This window comes from Diceros bicornis, chromosome 5 (genome assembly GCF_020826845.1).
Source record: "Diceros bicornis minor isolate mBicDic1 chromosome 5, mDicBic1.mat.cur, whole genome shotgun sequence".
Classification (NCBI taxonomy): domain Eukaryota; kingdom Metazoa; phylum Chordata; class Mammalia; order Perissodactyla; family Rhinocerotidae; genus Diceros; species Diceros bicornis.
Genome location: NC_080744.1, coordinates 51,764,709 through 51,786,787, shown reverse-complemented (window position 1 = coordinate 51,786,787; position 22,079 = coordinate 51,764,709). Strand labels below are relative to the sequence as shown.

Genomic DNA, 22,079 nt, shown 5'->3' with positions numbered 1-22,079 from the left:
GGAAGAAGTGAAGGAGGGACAAAGGGTGTATATCAGATTGATTCCCAGAAGCTGCCATATGACATTTTTGCTTATATTCCACTGGCAAAAATGTAGTCCTGTTGTGCCCACACCTGACTATATGGGAGTCTTAGAAATGTAGTCTCAAAAAAAATTCAAGTATAATAATTCCATGGCAGATTCTATTACCCTATTTCATCTTAGAGAAAATAATTAAGGGCAACTCAACCCTTTGCTTCAGTAGCAAGACGGGTGAGAGTATAAGTCTTTTCTCAATTAGCTTTCATCGCTGCTTCTGATTCTGTAACACAAATACATCTAATAAGATAGTAGACAAATATTCTCATGCGAAGAAATTCCAGGTTTAAATGGCATTGGATATGGCTGTGTCCTAGCATCCCTCTTATCTTTATTCAATAACTTTGAAGAGTTATTAGGTTATATGGAAGCTTGCCTCTCATTGTAGCAAAAAAGAGACATCCTGCTTTCTGGTTTACATGACTCTGACAAAGAGTGGTCTGAAGAACGAATGACCCTACTAAACCAGTTATTTCAAAGAGAAGGTTAGCATTAATACTCCTTTACCTAAAGTAATTCTTGGCAGGAATTCATCACTATTTCATTTCATTCATCACTACTTCCTTTAGCATCCTTCCCTATCCAGCAGGATTATTTGGATACAATTCCATAAGAGTTCTTTTAAGCCCTAAAACTTTTTAAAGCTAGTCCTCTTTTCCATATTATATGGCACAGATTCTGGTGTGATTATCTAAGAGTATTCAGAACTCTTTCCTGAGAGAGTCTAGTCCTGTTGGAACTCTTGCTGCTACTCTTGTGCTTAATACAGGCTTTTAAAATTTAATATATGTGGGCATCTCTCTCTCTTAGATATCCCTATTTTGGTTTATCTACCTTTTTTTTTTGTCTTACACTATAAGCTGCCTTCAGCACCTGGAATATGGGTATGGTAAGCATTCAATAAATATTTGTTGAATTAATTAGGAAATCGCTTCTTTGAACATTTTTTCCTGGGTAATGAAGATATTGTCCTGAAAATATGTACTTGCCTCCCTAAAATCCCAGTCATAACTATTGTAACTTAAAAGGAATAGTGACTGTAAAAGATATATAAATATATATCATATACATAAAAGATATACACTATCTTGTATCTTTTGATGTTAGTGTCAATAAACAGTTCATCAACTTTATCTGATTCACTGCAAGAGTAGTTTTATTTGACAGCTTCTTATAAGATTAATGTATTTCGTGACAATGAATGAAATTTTATTTACATTTCCAGCAACAGGAACTGGAAGAATGGCAGTTGCAGCAAAGACGACAAGGAGGTATTAATGCAATTATTGAAGAAGAAAGACTAAAACTTCTCAAAGAACATGCTACAAAATTACTAGGATATCTCCCTAAAGTAAGTGAGATTTAACTAAGTGTAATCCTCATGGCCTCTAGTAGTGGGAAAAAACATGGTATTAGGATTTCAGAGGGCCTGGATTTCACTCACTTCTTGCTGTTAGGAAGCAGCAGTGTGATTTTTGCCAGTCATTAACATCTCCAAAATGAGAGCGTTGGTATTGGCACATTCTTAGGAGTATGAGCTAAATTTATTGAATTCAAATTTTAGAGGTTCTGGGGCCGGCCCCATGGCTTAGCGGTTAAGTGCGTGCACTCGGCTACTGGTGGCCCAGGTTCGGATCCCCGGTGTGCACCAACGCACTGCTTCTCCAGCCATGCTGAGGCCATGTCCCACACAGCAACTAGAAGGATATGCAACTATGACATACAACTATCTACTGGGGCTTTGGGGGAAAAAAAAAAGGAGGATTGGTAATAGATGTTAGCTCAGGGCCGGTCTTCCTCAGCAAAAAGAGGAGGATTAGCATGGATGTTAGCTCAGGGCTGATCTTCCTCACAAAAAAAAAATTTTAGAGGTTCTTTTCTCTGCTTTCAGTGTAGGAGGTCTAAAACTAAACTACTCTAAAGGAATTGTGATACTTTGTACAACCAGGTGATGATATACAGGAAAATCTTGTAATTGGTAACACCAATAACAGACGCTTGCTTGAACTGAGTCTGACACAGATCTGCTCTATAAAGGAGGTTATGTTATAACTAGGTACTAGGTAACCTCAGTTTAAAAGTACTTCCAGAAGATAGCAAATTTTCATGTGTATCTCAGATACATTGTGACAATAAATAAAATAACAACTGAGTTTCACAGGCCACATAAACATCTGGACTCATGTAAATAAAATTTCCATCCTGCAAATATAGAAATTATGCCATTTGATATTTTATTCAATTGGAAGAATTGAGTGCATATTTTGTGTTTAGTCCAGTGCTAAGTAAGGAAGGAGAAATACATGAGTAATTATTGCCTGACCACAGCACCCTATCGTCTAATTGGTTAGACAGGATTAATGAATACAAAATTATGTATTAATGACAAAAACCATATGGAATTGATAAATTTCATAAAATAGACTATAAATTCTGGGAGAGTCTTGGGATTTAGATATTTTTGTAGGGAAATAATTGTGGAGACGGGGAGAACCTAATAAACCTCATATCCTAAAATGACTTTTATCCTTTAGGTCCTAATGGCCCCAAATGACCTAAATTATTCTTTAGATCCTTTAAATTATAAAATAAGTAAATATTTAAGTTTAATTTTGTTTTAAAGAGACTTTTGCTGTATACTATGAAAGAAAAGTAAATAAAAGTGAAGAATTTCAAAGGGCTTGCTTAAATGGCTTAACTCCAAACCTGGATTCTTTCCTCTGCAAGACTGAATGTCTGCTGATTAACCACAGAACTGAGGGAAGAGCCAGTCCCATGCACGAGTCCGGCAAAGCTCAGTCTCTTCACCCTGGTCCCTCCTATTGCCTTTTAGGGCTGTTTCAAGACAAGGGTAGGGTATGGTACAGATTCAAGTCCTTTCCATTCAGCGAATCCAAGCAGTAGTACTTGTACTAGTAAAGTAAAAGAGCCCAGATTCCTAGGACAAGTTCCAACACTGGAGCTGATAAATCAGGAAATCGGGTCAGTCTAAGAATATTTAGTATATATATCAAGTCATAATTTTCAGAAAATAATGATTTTCTTCATAAATCTATTAAATAGAATTTATTGTCTTGGAGATAACTTTACAAATTTCATGTATGTGTATCTGTGAGCCTTACAAGCATTTAGTGAAATATTCTGGCATTCAAAGTAACTCACAAAATTTTTTTCTTGTAGGGAGTATTTAAAAAAGAGGATGATATTGATATGCTTGGTGAAGAGTTTAGGAAAGCGTATCAGGAAAGGAGTGCAATTTGTGAAGAGAAGTGATATCCCCAAGATTTGGTAAAACCTGGATTCTTTTGCATGTTACCACTAGATGTCAGTGTGACTTTTGTTTACAGCTAGTGATCGTAGGACTCCATTGTCTATTTGGATTTTCTAAAACATCTCTGTATTTCATCATTTGTAAACAATTATCTATAAGAAAACATTTGATAAAAATTAAATTAGGAAACAGTTTTCAACTGCAAAATTAATTGCTTTTAGTCAAACTGTTGTTTTCATACTGATGATTTGAAGATCTGAGTTCTCTACCACAACACTCCATATATAAAAATATATTATAGGCCAAACCCAGAAGACTAACTTCTCCATACCACTCCTACTGTTCAGAGATTCTTCTGTATCCCCCATTCATGCTATAGTCTCTCTCTTTATGTTTAGGAAATTTACTTGCCTGATTTGGCTAGAGAAATAAGTATTTAGAATTAATTTGGATTTGAAGCATCTTTTTCTGTCTATTATAAGAGAGGAGAAAGGTGAGGAGTGAGGAATTTTAAAGTGTTTTATTACCTAATGTGCTTAATTACCAATTAGAACTTAAAAACAGAATTTCTTTCAAATATACAACTATCATTTATGAACTAGAGTTAAATCTCCAGAACATATTTTCTATTCAAGTACAGTTGAAAAAGGATTAGTAGGTCATAAAGATAGCAGAATCAAAAGTTAAATTCCTATTGCTTTATTTTACAAAATATTTCCTTTTCCTAATTAATAACATATCTATTTTGTATCCCCCAAATCTAAACAGGGAATTCTTTGGAGGTATTTTGATTTCATTTTCAAATAATTCAAACTATTACAACTTAAATAAAATGTATATCCATCACACACTGTCAGTTATACAGACTAATTAGAGTAGATCACTTATGAACTTCCCCATTCAAGTGCCTTCATAAATTCCTCTTCAGTGAAAGACAGCATCTTGGCAGCTTCAATATGCATCTGTGTTTTTAAAAAAAAAAAGAATCAATACTGTCTAATTTAGTATTAAGACTAGAGCACAGAACAACAGGAAATTTGTAAAAGTACAGGTATAATATGCTGTCAATCAAATTATAAGCTCTATTGTAGGAATGTGTGCTCAGATTCCAATAAACATATTTGAAATGTAGTTACATTCATATAAAAGCCTACTTGTCCAACAGTGGTACTGTACCAACCTACTGTTGAGAGAATAATACTGTAATAGCTAACTTCTGCAAGAAAGAAATTGGCAGAACCATGAATTCATAGCTCCTCACCACCGGGTAATTCATGTGTGGACAATGGAACAATATTGGTTTGGAATCAGTTTTCACCCTTAACATTTCAAGAAGCAAAGCAATCCCTTAAGATAATAGTTATTCTTGTATATGGTACTTTATTTAATTAGGGAGTACCCATATTGTATTTACTAGTCCTGTTTTTCACATTACTCATTTACTTGCATGAAACTATCCATTTGCTTAGATAACACATTATATATATTTCACATGTTTAATGCATTTTATATAGATAAAATTTTCTGCTTAAGCATGTCAAAAATAAAAAACATACTGGGGCCAGCCTGGTGGTGTAGTGGTTAAGTTCCTGTGCTCTGCTTTGGCAGCCCGGGGTTTGCAGGTTCAGATCCTGGGCGCAGACCTATGCACCGCTTATCAAGCCATGCTGTGGCAGGCATCCCACATATACAGTAGAGGAAGATGGGCACAGATGTTAGCCCACAGCCAATCTTCCTCAGCAAAAAAAAAAAAAAAAAAAAAAGGAGGATTGGCAAGAGATGTTAGCTCAGGGCTCATCTTCCTCACAAAAAATAACATACCTAAAGTAGAAATACTAAATATTTTAGTAGAGAGGTCTAAATAATATCTATGATTTATTTTAACTTTGTTATTTTAGGATAGACTCACCTTCTGCCTTTTTAAAACATCAATTAATTTTAATTGTTTCTTGAACCCTATCATTAATTCCCCTTTTTGTTTTTCTAGCTTCTTGTTTTCTGATTTTAATGCTTCAATTTTTTTTTGTTCTTCATTCACTATATCCTGCAAAAGGAAAAAAAATTCCCATATATTGTTTGCAGTCTTTTAATGGAAAAAAAAAAATCACATCAGTAATAAAACCTATTTTTTAACTGAAATATAAAATTCTTTGTAGTTTTCTTTGCATTACTAAATTACTGTAACTTTGATAACTTTTAGTGATGCTCACATAGCTCCCATTTAAAAGAAAATCTTTAAAATAAATAACAACTCAGTTCTAATTCCAGTAATGGCAAAGTAGCTTGTATTGGACCAACTCTCCTAACTAACAAATATAAACTCTGGATACAATTTTAAAAACCTAGTTGAAGGCATAGGTGAGTAACCAGTAGTAAGCAGAAGCTGGATTTGATATGATCCTTGAAAAAACGGAAGCTTACTGGTTGAGCTCCACATTCAACTGGCTTCTGAGAGCACTTTCCAGTTCATGGGTTCACAGGGGATAGACCTCAAGAAAAAAGTACCAGTCTTATTGGGCTAAGGAATGAGACAGCAGGGCTGCCAGAGTGGTAGAAATTTCCAGGTGGGAAATCCTAGAAAGGAGTCCTCAAAATCTGCATACATATTTCCCTCAAATCCTTGGCAGACACCTAAATACCATGTGCAAGGTGAGATTCCTAGGAATGCATGATAGGCAACAGCTATGGCCCCAAGAGCTGAGCAGAGAATTCAGCCACTGCCCATGACAAGGGAGAACAAGTTTGTAATCTTGGTAAAAATTAACTGGATGAGCTCTGCAGCAATGTGGACAATGCATAAAAGGAATCAGTGAACTTTAAGACAGATCACTAGAAGTTATTTATTAAGTATAGGAAGATCGTATACTTGAAAAAGTGTTAAAGGAAGTCTTTCATGCAAAAGGAAAATGATACTAGAAGGAAATCTGAATCTACATACACACACATAAAAAGGAAAGAAAAAAAAGTACCAGAAATAGTAACATGGTAAATATTAGTACCCTTTTTCTTTTAAAAAAAAATCTCTCTCTCTAGGGGCCAGCCCCATGGTGTAGCGGTTAAGTTCAGCATGCTCCGCTGAACTTATGGGGTTCATGGGTTTGGATCCCAGGCACAGACCTACAGCACTCGTCAGCCATGCTGTGGCGCCAACCCACATATAAAGTGGAGGAAGACTGGCACAGACGTTAGCTCAGGGCTAATCTTCCTCAGCAAAAAACAAAAAAAACAACTCTCTAAAAGAGAATTGAGAGTGATATCATTAAGATGGCAGATTAGAAAGCTCCAGGCCCTTATTCCACCAAGGAACACCCATGGAAGCACTGAATACACAATATATAGACCAGTGTAGCATTGTGAGAATTCTGGAAGCCAATTAAGCAGCAGCAGCAACCAAGTAAACACCAAATAAGGAAAAAACATTCAAAATGGTAAGAAATTTCATGGCATTTATGCTCAACCTTTCTGCTCACCCTTCCAGGCATAGTGGAAGGAAGCCTCTCAATTCCCAGCTCCTCCCTCAGGATGGAAAGAAAGTGAAACTTGCTTGTGACATTCTGACTTGTCTGGGGGCTGCCTGAGGGACTGGTTTCTGTCTTGCCTGACTCAGAGTACTGATGGAATGGTGGCATAGTTTGGATGTCAGACTGGAGGCTGCTGAAAGCATTAGTGGGCACCAATGCACATGAGAATTGCAGAAGGTCTGCAGAACCACAAGTGCCTAGGGACGAGAGATTATGGGCAGAGGAATAAAATACAATAAGGCCCTGAGAAGAAGCAGGGCTGAAACGTTTAGGAAATTAAGACATTTAAATGAGAGACAAAAAAAGCTTTAAGACATACAGAAAACAATTAACAAAATGGAACAGGAACTTCTTCCTTATTAGTAATAACTTGAAATGTTAAAGGATTGAACTCCCCCATAGTTTGGAAGAAAGGATTAGAAAACCAGGATCCAACTATATGCTGTCTACAGGAGACTCACGTGAGATCTAAGGACATACATAGATTGAAAGTGAAAGTTTGGAAAGATGTTCCACCAAAAAGAGAAAAGGGGTGGCTATAATAATATCAGACAAAATAGACTTTAAGTTAAAACAGTTACAAGAGACAAAGACGGGCATTCATGTAATGATAAAAGGGTCAATTCACTAAGGAGCTATGATAATTATATATGCACCAAACATCAGATCTCCTAAATATATGAAGCAAACATTGATAGAATTGGTGGGAGAAATAGACAGCTCTACAATAATAGTAGGAGACTTCAATATCCTGCTTTTCATAATGGATAGAACAACCTGATAGAAGATCAATAAAGGAAAAGTACTTGAACACTGGTTGAACAACTATACACCACCTGGTACCCAACAATAGCAGAATATACATTTTTCTCAAGTGCATGGAACATTCTCCAGAACAGATCATATGTTAGGCCACAAAACAAGTCTTAGTAAATTTAAAAAGATTGAGGGGCTGGCCCCACGGCGTAGCAGTTAAGTGCATGCACTCCACTGCTGGTGGCCCGGGTTCGGATCCTGGGTGTGCACTGACATACCGCTTGTCAGGCCATGCTGTGGCGGCATCCCACATAAAGTGGAGGAAGATGGGCACGGATGTTAGCTCAGGGCCAGTCTTCCTCAGCAAAAAGAGGAAGATTGGTGTGGATGTTAGCTCAGGGCTGATCTTCCTTACAAACACACTAAATAAATAAATTTAAAAAAAAAATAAAAAGATTAAAATGATGCAAAGTATCTTTCCTGTTTGCAGTGGAATGAAACTAGAAATCAATAGCAGAAGGAAAACTGGAAGATCCACAAATATGTGGGAATTAAACAACATACTCTTAAACAACCAATGGGTCAGACAAGAAATCACAAGAGAAATTAGAAAATATCTTCAAACAAATGATAATGAAAACAACATACCAAAACTTATGGCATGCAGTGAAAGCATTGCAAAGGGGGAAATTTATAGCTGTAAATGCTTCCATTAAAAAAGAAGAAAGGTCTCAAATCAACAACTTAACTTTACAACTTAAGGAACTAGAAAAAGAACTAAACCCAAAGCTGGTTGAAGATAGACAACAGAAAAACAGTAGAGAAAAATCAATGAAACCAAGAGTTGGTTCTTTGAAAAGATTAACAAAATTGACTAACCTCTGCATAGACTGACCAAGAAAAAAAGAAGATGCAAATAATATCAGAAATGAAAGGGGGGACATTACAACTGATTTTACAGAAATAAAATTACGAATGGAAGAGGAGACATTACAACTGATAAAACAGAAATACAAAAGATCATAAGAGAATACTGTGAACAATTGTATACCAACAAATTGGATGCCCTAGATGAAATGGATAAAGTCCTAGAAACTCACAAACTACCAAAACTGAATGATGAAGAAACAGGAAGTCTGAACAGAGCTGTAACTAGTAAGGAGATTGAAGGAGTAATCAAAAACCTCCCAACAAAGAAAAGCCCAGGACCAGATGGCTTCACTGGTGAATTCTACCAAACATTTAAAGAAGAATTAACACAAATCATCCTCAATTTCTTCCAAAAAATTAAAGAGGATAGAACACTTCCAAACTCATTCTATGAGGCCAGCATTAACCAGATACCAAAGCCAGACAAAGACACTACAAGAAAACTACAGATCAACATCCCTGACAAATATTGATGCAAAAATCCTCAACAAAATAATAGCAAACTGAATTCCACAGCACATGAAAAGGATTATACACAATGACCAAGTGGGATTTATTCCTGGAACGCAAGGATGGTTCAACATACAGAAATCAATCAATGTAACACTCCACATTAACGGAATGAAGGAAAAAAACCACATGATCATCTCGATGCAGAAAAAGCATTTGACAAGATTCAGCACACTTTCACAATAAAAACACTCAACAAACAAGGAATAGAAGGATACTCTTCAACATAATAAAAACCACCTATGAAAAGCCCACACCTAACATCATACTCAATGGTAAAAGACTGAAAGCCTTCCCTCTATGATTAGGAACAAGACAAGGATGCCTGCTTTTGCCACTTTTATTCAACATAGTATTGGAAGTTGTGGTCAGAGCAGCTAGGAAAGAAAAAGTAATAAAAGGCATCCAAATCAAAAAGAAGATTATCTCTGTTCACAGATGTCATGATCATATGTGCAGAAAACCCTAAAGATTCCACAAGAAAACAGTCAGAACTAACAAATTTGGCAAAGTTGCAGGATACAGAATCAACACACAAAAATCAATTGTTTCTATATACTAACAAAGAATACCCCTAAAAAGAAATTAAGAAAACAATTCCATTTATAATATCATCAAAAAGAATAAAATACTTAGGAATAAACGTAACCAAGGTGGTAAAAGACTTTGACACTGAAAACTTCAAAACATTGCTGAAAATATTTAACGACAAACAAATGGAAAGATATGTGTTCATGGATTGGAAGACTTAATATTAAGATGTAAATTCTGCCCAAAGAGATCTACAGATTCTGTGCAATCCCTATCAAAATCCCCATAGCATTTTTTTTACAGAAATAGATCCATCTTAATATTCATATGAAATCTCAAGGGACCACAAATAGCCAATCTTGAAAATGAGTAACAAAGTTGAGGTCTCACACTTACTGATTTCAAAACTTACTACAAAGCTGTAGTAATCAAAACAGTGTGGAACTGGCATAAAGAAAGGCATACAAGGGCTGGCCCCATGGCGTAGCGGTTAAGTGCGTGAGCTCCACTGCTGGTGGCCCAGGTTTGGATCCTGGGCGCGCACCGAAGCACCGCTTGTCAGGCCATGCTGTGGCGGCATCCCACATAAAGTAGAGGAAGATCGGCACGGATGTTAGCTCAGGGCCAGTCTTCCTCAGCAAAAAGAGGAGGATTGGCATGGATAGCTCAGGGCTGATCTTCCTCACACACAAAAAAAAGGCATACAGAACAATGGACTAGAAAGAAAGAAACCCTTGCATATAAGGCCAAATGATTTTTGACAAGGGTGCCAAGACCATTCACTGGAAAGAGACAGCCTCTTTAACAAATTGTGCTAGGAAACTGGATATCTCGATGCAGAAGAATGAAGCTGTACCCCTATCTCATACTATATACAAAAATTAACTCAAATTTGGTCAAAGACTTACATGTAAACCCTAAAATATTAGAAGAAAACATTGGGGAAATGGTTCATGACATTGGATTTGGTTGTGATTTCTTGGATATGACACCAAAAGCACAGGCAACAAAAGAAAAAATAGATAAATTGGACTACATCAAAGGACACGATCAACAGAGTGAAAAGGCAACCTACAGAATGGGAGAAAATATTTGCAAATCATATCTGATAAGGAGTTAATATCCAGAATATATAAAGAACTCCTACAAATCAATAACCAAAACACAACCAATTAAAAAATGGGCAAAGGACTTGAATAGACATTTCTCTAAAGAAGATATACAAATGGCTAACAAACACATGAAAAGATGGTCAACATCACTAATCACTAGGGAAAGGCAAATTAAAACCACAATGAGATACTACCTAATAAACATTAGGATAACTACTATCAAAAAAACAGAAAATAACAAGCATTGGTAAGGATATGGAGAAATTGGAACCCTTGTGCATTGTTACTGAGGGTCTAAAATGGTGCAGCTGCAATGGAAAAACAGTATGGCGGTTCCTCAAAAAATTAAAAAAGACTGATCATATTATCCAGCAATTCCACATCTGGGCATATACCCAAAATGATACAAAGCAGGATCTCCAAGAGATATTTGTACACCCAAGTTCAAAGCAGCATTACTCACAATAGCCAAAAGGTGGAAGCAACCCAGTGTCCATCAACCAATGGATGGATAAACAAAATGCGGTATATACATACAATGGAATATTGTTCAGCTTTGAAAAGGAATGACAGTCTGACACATGCTACAACATGGATGAAGCTTGAGGACATTATGCTAAATGAAATAGTCATTTACAAAAAGACAAATACTGTATGATGCCACTTATGTGAGGCACCTAGAGTAGTCAAAATCACAGAAATTGAAAGTAGAATGGTGGTTGCCAGGGGTAGGAGAAAGGGGAATGGGGAATTGTTGTTTAATGGACATAGAATTTCAGTTTCTGCAAGATGAAAGAGTTATAGAGTTTGGTTGCACAACAATGTTAATGTATGTAACACTACTGAACTGTACACTTAAAAAACAAGAGGATAGGGCTGACCCAGTGGCGTAGTGGTTAAGTTCACGCACTCTGCTTCAGCAGGCTGGGGTTTGCAGGTTCGGATCCCGGGTGCGGACCTAGGCACCGCTTGTCAAGCCATGCTGTGGCAGGCGTCCCACATATAACGTAGAGGAAGATGGGCACAGATGTTAGCCCAGGGCCAATCTTCCTCAGCAAAAAGAGGAGGATTGGCAACAGATGTTAGCTCAGGGCTAATCTTCCTCAAATGCACACACAGAAAAACAACAAGAGGGTCAATTTTATGTGTAGTATACCACAAGTAAAATTTTTCTTAATTTAAAGTTAATTAACTCTTTAAAGCAAAAAAGTCACAATATAGTGTGGGGTTTATGTATAAGTAAAATGTATGACAACAATAGCAAAAAGGGAAGAAGAGAGTAAATGGAAGTATACTGCTAAAAGGTTCTTAAACATTCATAGAATGCTATAATATTACTTGAAGGCAGACAGTGACAAGTTGAAGATGATAAATGCTAAAACATGCACACAAAAAGAAGTGGAGATAATGAGCCAATAAAGGAGATAAAATGGAATCATTAAAAGTATTCAAAAAAAAAAATAAAGGGAAAAGAACATATGGTAATAAAAAACAAATAGCAAGTTAATAGAATTAAACCCAACCATATTAATAATCACATTGAATGTAATGGCCTAAACATCTCAATTAAAAAGTCAGATTGTCAGACTGGATAAAAAGAAAAAGGAAAACTCAACTGTATGCTGCCTACAAGAAGATACAAAGGAGTTATAAGTAAAAGGATGGAAAAAGATAAGCTAATGCTAACTAATTAAAAGAAAGCTGAAGTTACTTAAAATATAACAAAGTACTTATCAGAACAAAGACTATTATCAGGAATATAAATAGTTATGTCACAATAATAAAGGGTTCAATTCTTTAAGAGGATATAACAATCTTAAATGTTTATATACCTAATAACAGAGTTCTCAAGTACATGATGCAAAAATTGACAAAACTAAAAGGAGAAATAGACAAATCCACAATTCTGTTCAGAGATCAGTACCCCTCCTTTAATCATTGGTAGAACAAGTAGACAGAAAATACGTAAAGATACAGAAGACTTGAACAACACTATCAAGCAACTTGACATAGTTGACATTTATAGACTATTCCACCCAATAAATGCAAACTATACGTTCTTTTCAAGGGGACATGGAATATTTACCAATTTAAACTACATTCTGGGCCATAAAACAAGTCTCTATAAATTTACAACGATTCAAATAAGACCAAATGCATTATCTGTCCATGATGGAATTAAATTAGAAATCAATAAGAAAGGTATCTGGAAAAATCCCCAAATATTTGTAAATGAAATGATAAGCTTCTAAATAACTCATGAGTTAAAAAAGAAATCAAAAGGAAAATTAGAAAGTATTCTGAATGGAATTAAAATGAAAACATGACAAATCAAAATTGGTGGGATATAGCTAAAGGAATACATAGAGGAAAATTTACAACGTTAAATGCTTATATTAGAAAAGAAAGATTTCAAATCAATAGTCTCTGCTTCCATTTTAAGAAATGAGAAAAAGAACAAATTGAACCCAAAGTAGAGAAGGAAGGAAATAATAAAGAGAAGAGCAGAAATCAATAAAAAAGAAAACAAAAACAATAGAGGAAAATCAATAAAACTAGATTTAGTAAGTCTAGAGTAAGTTTGATCAGGAAAAGAAGACACAAATTACCAGTATCAAGAATAGGGGCGGGGGGAGACACAAGAATGTGGGAGGAACATCACTATAGATTCTATTCTATTCTATGTCGTATTCAAAGGACAATAAGGGAATAATATAAAAAACTGTATGCCAATAAGTTTGACAACATAGATAAAATGGTCAGATTCCTTGAAAGACACACTCAAATCACACAATAAAATACATAGAGCCTCTATACAGGCATATCTCAAAGATATTGCAGGTTTGGTTCCAGACCATCACAATAAAGCAAATATTGCAATAAAGTGAGCCACACGAATTTTTTTGTTTGCCAGTGCATATAAAAGTTATGTTTACAGTATACTGTAGTCTATTAAATGTGCAATAGCATTATGTCTAAAAAAAACAATGTACATACCTTAATTTAAGAATATTGCTAAAAAATGCAAATGCTGTTAGCAAAATGGCACCAATAGACTTGCTCGACACAGGGTTGCCACAAACCTTCAATTTGTTAAAAAAATGCAATATCTGCAAAGCACAATAAAGCAAAGAGCAATAAAATGAGGTATGCCTGAATAGAATACTTTTGTATCTGTCAAAGAAATTGAATTTGAAGTTTAAAATCTTCCCATGTGAACTAAGAATGATTTTTTTTATCTTGAAAGGGTTAAATAAATTTTAAAAAAGAGAGAACCAGTGAAGAATATGCAGCAGGGGCCATATGTAGCCCACAAAACCTAAAACAGTTATTAGTTGGCCTTTTACAGAAAAAGGTTGCCTATCCTTGGTCTGTGTAGAATCCTAAATATTCTAGAATAAGTGACTTTAGCAAAGTTTCAAGATGCAAGTTCAATATACAAAAGTAAACTGTATTTCTCTATTCTAGCAACAAATAATTGGAAATTGGGATTTACAAAATTCACAATAATATGAAAAAAAGATGAAATAGGGATGTTTGATAAGTGTGCATCAACAGATGAATGGATGAAGAAGTTGTGGTATATACATGCAATGGATTATTCAGCCATAAAAAGAGAGGAAATCTTGCCATTTGCAACAACATGGATTGCTTATATGTTTATATGCAATATGCCTATCACTTATATGTGGAATCCAAAAAAAAAAAAAACCCCAATTCATAGAAAAACAGATCAGATTTATGGTGACCAGAAATGGGGGCTGGCGGGAAGGGGGATTGGATGAATGGTCAAAAGGTACAAACTTCCTGTTGTAAGATAAAAAAAATGCTAGGGATGTAATGTACAACATGATGACTGTAGTTAACACAGCTGCATGGTATATTTGAAAGTTGTTAAGAGAGTTCTGATCACCAAGAAGAAAACATTTTTTTTGTATTTATATGAGATGATGGATATTAACTACACTTATTGTGGTAATCATTTCACAATATATGTAAGTCAAATCATTGTGCTGTACATCTTAAACTTATACAGTGCTGTATGTCAATTATATCTCAATAAAACTGGGGAAAAGATATCAAGATGGCAAATAAGTGCATGAAGATGCTTAATATCATTAGTCATTAGGGAAATGCAAATTAAAAGCACAATGAGATACCATTAGGTACCCATTAGAACAGTTAAAATATAAAAGACTGATGTATATCAAGTGTTGGTGAGGACATGGAACGGCTGAAACTTTCATATGCTGCTGCTGAGAATGTAAATTGGTATAACCATTTTGGAAAACAGTTGGCAGTTGAACATACATCTGTAATACAACCCAGACATTTGACTACTAGGTATTTACCCAAGAGAAATGAAAGCATACGTCCACAAAGACTTATATGTGAATGTTCACAGCAGTTTTATTTGTAATAGCCCAAAACTAGAAACAACACTAATGCCCATCAACAGGTAGTAGAGTTTAGTATTTATACCGTGTGTAAAATTATTAAAAGTGAACTATTGTCACATGCAACAACATGGATGAATCTCAAAATAACTGTACTGAGTAAAAAGTCACATTTTTAAAAAGAATATAAAATTCTACAAAATGCAAACAAGTTGCTTGGAGATGGGAGGGTGGGAGAAGAGCATAGAATATAAAGGGGCACAAGGAAACTTCTGGGGGTAATGGATATATTCCTTATCTTTATTGTGGTGATTGTTTCACAGGTATACACAGTCAAAACTCATCAAATTTTACACTTTAAATATGTGTAGGTTTATTGTATGTCAATTATACCCCAATAAATGTGAAAAAATAGAAATATATATACCTAAAGATACACAAATGAAAAAATTGTGGGACACAGATAAAGTATAACTTTGAGGGAAATTTTAGTTTGAATGCTGTGTTAGAAAAGAAGGGATGAAAATCAATGATGTAAGACTTCAATTTAAGAAGCTGGAAAAAGAGCAAATGAAAAACTAAAGCAAGTAGATAAAAGGATACAATAAGGAGAATTCAGTGAAAATAGTGAACAGACAATAAAGAAAATAAAACCAACAGTTGGTTCTTTGAAAAGATTAATTGATAACTCGTTAACAAGATTGATCAGGGAATAAAAAAACACAACATGGATGAATCTCAACATTATGCCTAGTGAAAGAAGCCAGTCACAAAAGAATACATTCTATGCAATTCCATTTATATGAAATTCAAGAACAGGATATCAGAACAGTGGTATCTCTGAGAGGAGGACGTAGTGCCTGGAAAGAGATGTAAGGGAACTTTCTAGGGGTGATGAAAATATTCTATATGTTGACTGAAGTGGTGGTTACACAGATGTACAAGAGCCCAAACTCACTGAATTATACACGTAAAATCCACGTGGGCCGGCCCCATGGCTTAGCGGTTAAGTGTGCGTGCTCCGCTGCTGGTGGCCCGGGTTCGGATCCCGGGCGCGCACCGATGCACCGCTTCTCCGGCCATGCTGAGGCCGCGTCCCACATACAGCAACTAGAAGGATGTGCAGCTACGACATACAACTATCTACTGGGGCTTTGGGGGAGAAAAAAAGGAGGAGGATTGGCAATAGATGTTAGCTCAGAGCCAGTCTTCCTCAACAAAAAGAGGAGGATTAGCATGGATGTTAGCTCAGGGCTGATCTTCCTCACAAAATAAATAAAAAAATAAATAAAATCCATGCATTTTTTGTATGTAAATTCAATATAAAAATTCACTCAACGCTTATGTCCCCCTAGCTCTACCTTTTAGCTAAGCTTCTTGAAAGATTACACACATCCACTGTCTCCATTTCCTCACCTGCATTCATTTTTCATCTTCCTTGAACTTAGCTTCTTCCCTATCACTCTATCAAGACATTTCCGACTAAGATCACTTCTATGTTGTTAAATCCAGCAAATTTTTTCAGTTCTCATACAACTTGACCTCTCAGTAGTATTCAACACTGTTGACCGCTTCTTTTGAAATACTGAAATTCTTCAAAGCTCAGCCCTAAGCCCTTGCTTCTCTCCCCCTCTCACTCTATCCTATCTTCCTAGTGAACACTAATGGCTTCTGCTACTATCTCTGTGCAGACTTCTCCCCTAAATCTTGACATCTCGCCTTGGAGTTCTTGGAATATCTTCAAACTTATCATGTTCTACAACAAATCAATCTGCTTCCCCAAACCTACTCCAGTGTTTCTTATTTCAGTGAATGGCACTATATACCTAATTCTGAAAACCAGAAGTCAAAACATCCTTAAGCTTCCCTTTCCCACAATCCCATATCCAGTCCATCACCACATCCTGGTGATTTTCTCTCCTAGATGTATTTTTTGATACGTGGTTTCTCTCCATTTCTACCACTGTCAGTTTAGTCCAAGCTACATCATCATCTCTCATACTACTACTCTTAACCAGTCTATCTGCATCCATTCTGGCCCCCTTCCAATCGATTCTCCACATTACAAACAGAGAAATACTTTCCAGATGCATATCTGATCATGGCATAGTCTCCCTTCACCTTTTTCAAAATAACCATATAGTAGCTTTGTACTGCTCTTTGGATAAAATCCAAAATACTTAACATGGCCTCAAGGACCACGCTGGTTTGGCCTCTACCTATGTTTGAAACCTCACTTTGCAACATTCCCTTCACATCCATCCCTGGCTTTCATTACCTTGTCTTCTTTCCTGCCATAGAGCCATTTTTTACATACTATTCCTTCTATCCATAATCTCTCCCCTGGCACATAACTCCTACATATTATTCAGATCTTAGCTTAGAACTACACTTTTTAAAAAGCATTCAGTGACCTGGTTACCTGCTCAAAGCACTGTGTACCCTCCTTCATGGCATTTATCACAGTTGCACCTTAGTTTTGCTTGATGAATTGTCAAAATAACATCCAACTTCTCCACTATAAAGTGCATGACTATAAGGACTACATTTATTTTTTATTACCTTTATATCTCCAGCCTCTAGTAAACATCTGGCAGGTACCTAGCAGGCCCTCATAAATATTTCTAAATGAATTAATGAAGAATTAGAAATTATCTGTTCCTAAATGAACATGGACTTGGTGACATATTTTAAATGGACTTCAAGCAACCATCTAATCAAATGCCCTGTTTTTAAGTAGAATTCCAGTTAAACCATCACAGAGTTGTCTTTCATCATTCCTTTCTTCAATGTGTTTCAGAGGCAATTACTGTGTTCCAGGCACTGAGGCACAGAAGTGTATGAGACAGTCAAGGTTTCTGCACTCATTCATGCAGCATCTAGTTTAAGCTGGATGCTTAAAGTTGACTGACTTTTCATGGCAAAAGTTACTCTTATTCTAAAACCAGATTACTTGTTTCCTAATCTCTGTGGAGAATGTTTATCATTATTTTCTAAATAAATCTTTAACTTTCTGATGACTATGAGGCAATCTTGTTCTATTTTATGGAAACTTTACTATTTCTTAAACATGTAGACCTGAATAATTTTAATTGCCTACCTAACTATAATTATATGTGTAATCATAATGAGAAGCAAGGTACAAAGAATTAAAATGGAAAAAAAATATACCTTCTCACAAAAGAAAAACATATACAGATTAGACTCCAAGGAAAAACTTACTACATATCCTGAAAACATCCCTCAAAAATAAAAGTTAGAAATAAGGCAAATAATTGAAAAATCAAAAACTTAAAACATATACTTTTTTTTTCCAGAAATCTGAAATAAGTTGCATTTAAGAACTCTGTTCTCAAAACACCTACTTGATAATAAATAGTAAGTAATATATACAGAAAATGTTATGCCACTGTGTTTAAATCGATTACCCATAATGCAGACCTGGGGTCAGAAGTTTGTCTTGAACACATCTACGTTGTTTTTATAGTGCTGATGGTTTTAAACTGAGTTGTTCACATACCCAGTCCTCATTACTTGAACTTGCAAAATGGCTGGCTAGAATTAGAAGAGTCATCTGTTGTCATGGAAACAAGTTTTTCTTTCTACTTCTCTAATGTGTGTGCTAAAATAGAGATCAAATCTACAACCAGAGTTAGCAAATCCTGACAAATACATGGTTATCCCATTTTATTTTCTTCAAAATCCCTTTAGAATGCACCAAATTGGAAATAATACTCTAATAACATGCTAACTATTGGCAAGTTTGTAAAGATGACTTACTAACTTGTTCATTTAATAACTTCTATTAATAAATCCCAGTCATCGTGCCATCATTAATGGCTCTTGAACATGAAGAGTCTGATCACACAGCATAAACTATCTCACAGAAGACAGCTTAAAACTCTGTAGTCACTGTAACATATTTGTCTCTGTTAAACATGTTGGAGGACTTAACAAGATCAGTTTAGTTCTGTGTCCTATTAAATGTTACTAATTTAATCCAGAATGTATCATCTGTGTCTGTAATTGCAGTGGCTCTTAATTTCATCATCCAGGCCATTGTTAAATTATTAAATATTGTCCTAAGGGAAAGATTCCACTGGAACATCACTTTCAGGCTGACACAAAACCAAAAACTCATAGCCAATATTTATAGAGGGTACAAAAGGCTTTCACACATATACATATTTGAGCCTTCATTTATTCAACAGATATTTCGAGAATTGAGTGCTAATTCTATGCCAATCATTGGCTAGATACTGGGGACACAATGGTCATCCTTACAATAACTCTGTAATAGTGGTTATCAAAATGTTGTCTCATCACCTGGGAACTTGTTAAAACTGCACATTCTCAGGCCTCACCCCAGACCTAATGAATCAGAAACTCTGAGGTAGGGCTGAGTAATCCAGGAATCTTTAACAAGCCCTCCAGGTGATTCTGATACATGATCAAGTTTGAGAATCACTGCCCTGTAAAATAGCTCCTTACATTATACAGTAGTTCCCAATTATCCACGGTTTCACTTTCCACGGTTTCAGTTATCCCCGGTCAACTGTGGTCCGAAAATATTAAATGGAAAATTCCAGAAATAAACAATTCATAAGTTTTAAATTGCACACTGTTTTGAGTAGCGTGATGAAATCTTATGCCGTCCTGCTCCCTCCTGCCTGGGACATGAATCATCCGTTTGCCCAGTGGATCCACGCTGTATACGCTACCCACTTGTTAGTCACTTAGTAGCCATCTCAGTTATCAGATCTACTGTTGCGGTATCACAGTGTTGTGTTCAAGTACCCCTTATTTTACTTAATAATGGTCTCAAAGTGCAAGAGTAGTGATGCTGGCAATTCGGATATGCCAAAGAGAAGCCATAAAGTGCTTCCTTTAAGTGAAAAGAACATAGCATATATAGGGTTCGGTACTATCCGGGGTTTCAGGCATCCACTAAGGGCCTTAAAACGTACCTCTCCTGTGGATAAGGGGGCCTACCCTATATGAGAAAACTGAGGCTCTGAAAAGGATATCATAGACTTGAGATACAAAAGAGACTTTTTTCCACCATTTATCCCCAGAGATAGAAAAGTGTCTGGCATATAATATGGGCACACAATAAAGATTTGTTGGATGAAAAAAATGAATGAATCCTCCAAAGACTTGTGCTGTCACCCAATTATGGCAATAGCCCAAGCAATATAATCCTAACTTACTGAAAATGTACATATTGATAATGAATGTATTTCTTCTCAAAAGAGAAATGTTCACCATGACACCAAGAATTATAATTTAAAAACTATTTTTGACTCTTGCATAAAAGAAATTACCAAGGGTGATCAGTACCAAAACTATTCAATTTTTCCATACCTTGTTATTTTGCCTTAATTTACTTAACTCTAATTTATACTTTTCTGCTTCTTCTAGAGCTCTATTCAAGCGGACTTCTGTGGCACTTTGACTAGTGGCAGCCTGTTTTTGTAGTCTTCTTTTATTTTCTAATTCCTGTAGAGTAAAAGAGATATATGGAACATTTATAAATATAAGTTCCCTCTATTATTTTGCAACAATTTTCCATTTCCAGATTCTTTGCTTTCTCCCGAATTTTACACATACACACACACACACACACGGCCAGAGGCTGAGCACTGATGATAGAAGTCTCAAGGAATTCTTACCCTAAATCGGTATTAGGAAAATATATCCTTAAAGATGTAGTCGTGAGTTAGGCTTTCAAATTACTTTTTATTTGGAATTTTCTGCCTCTTTTTATTGACCTCAAGTACAGTATACATGTCCTCTATATTTATTTTATAAGCAACTCTTTATAACTATAGTTCTTCCTTTGGGAACCTCCCAAAACACCAATGTAAGACAAACTCTCTCGTAAATACCGTGTTTGTGTAAACCTGACACAAAGTATATCATTTAAAAAAATATTTGTTAAATACAGAGCATTCCATATTAGCCTTATAGGAAAATCTCAATTCTGAGCAAAAACAACAGATCTTACGGACTATCTTCCACATCTTGGGGTGGGTTTAGACCTGCATTTCTGCCAATATATTAAGAGATGCTGTTGCAGCAAGTCTACAAGCCACACATGAAAAAACAAGAACATACAGGATAAACTTCCAACTCTACCATAATCTGGCACCATAAGCTCATCTCCTGCCACAGGTGTTACCCTCAGCTACATCAGCAGTACCTGGATCTCTCCCAAACAGTCATGATGTTTCCCGCCTCTGGACCTTTGCTCACATTCTTCTTTCTGCTCTGATCCCTCCCTATTCCTCATTTTTACCTGGCTAGCTCCCACTCATCCTTTAAGACTCAGCTCGGGCTGTACACTAGAGTTTTACCTCCTCCCGGCAGCTTTCCCTCACTAGCTCCTCCCTATTCTCCCAAACTGGATTAGGTATCCTTTCTTCAGAGCTTCTTATCACCTTGGTGTACATATAATCATAGCACCTGCTGTGTGGAACTGAAATTATCCATTTACTTCATTTCCCCCACTATAGTGTAAGCTCTAGAGGACAGGAACTGTCTTAATTTCTATATTCTTATATGCTACTTTAATAGCATATAAACAGCACTAATGACATGTTTATTAAACTGAATTTATTTTGTAATACTTAACTCACTCTTCTTTGTATCCCCACACAATGCCTAGTACAGAGCCTTATACAAAGCAGATACTCAATAGATACCATGGAATTGAAACGATGCAGTTAAAAATACAGTTGTCTGTTTTCTTCTTTTATAGTTTTTTCTCCTGGCTTCATCACTACATTTTATTTGAAAACTGATCTCCCTAGCTCTGAGTAATTAAGGGGAAAACAAAACAAAACATAACACATGCTGCTCTTTACGCAGGTTTCTAAACAAATCGAACTGTGCGCGGATACCGTCTGCCATCACCAGCCTTCTTCACAGCTTTGTGGGTAGTAGCTACACTAAGAGCAAGCCTGATTTATCT

The 22,079-nt window shown here is 35.9% G+C and overlaps 2 protein-coding genes across 2 annotated transcripts in view; one reads left to right on the top strand and one right to left on the bottom strand.

Annotated features, from left to right (window-relative positions):
- MNS1 (meiosis specific nuclear structural 1) overlaps positions 1 to 3,543 on the top strand; it is a 32,941-nt gene extending 29,398 nt beyond the window's left edge. The window contains exons 9-10 of the mRNA XM_058541648.1: positions 1,304 to 1,429; positions 3,259 to 3,543. Of these exons, the coding sequence (XP_058397631.1) occupies positions 1,304 to 1,429; positions 3,259 to 3,351 (219 nt within the window). The 3' untranslated portion in view covers positions 3,352 to 3,543. The remainder of the gene's footprint in view (positions 1 to 1,303; positions 1,430 to 3,258) is intronic.
- Positions 3,544 to 4,032: 489 nt separating this feature from the next.
- TEX9 (testis expressed 9) overlaps positions 4,033 to 22,079 on the bottom strand; it is a 52,407-nt gene continuing 34,360 nt past the window's right edge. Inside the window, exons 10-12 of the mRNA XM_058541649.1 lie at positions 20,471 to 20,605; positions 5,259 to 5,393; positions 4,033 to 4,311 (exon numbers count right to left, since the gene is read on the bottom strand). Coding sequence (XP_058397632.1) covers positions 4,234 to 4,311; positions 5,259 to 5,393; positions 20,471 to 20,605 — 348 coding nt within the window. The 3' untranslated portion in view covers positions 4,033 to 4,233. The remainder of the gene's footprint in view (positions 4,312 to 5,258; positions 5,394 to 20,470; positions 20,606 to 22,079) is intronic.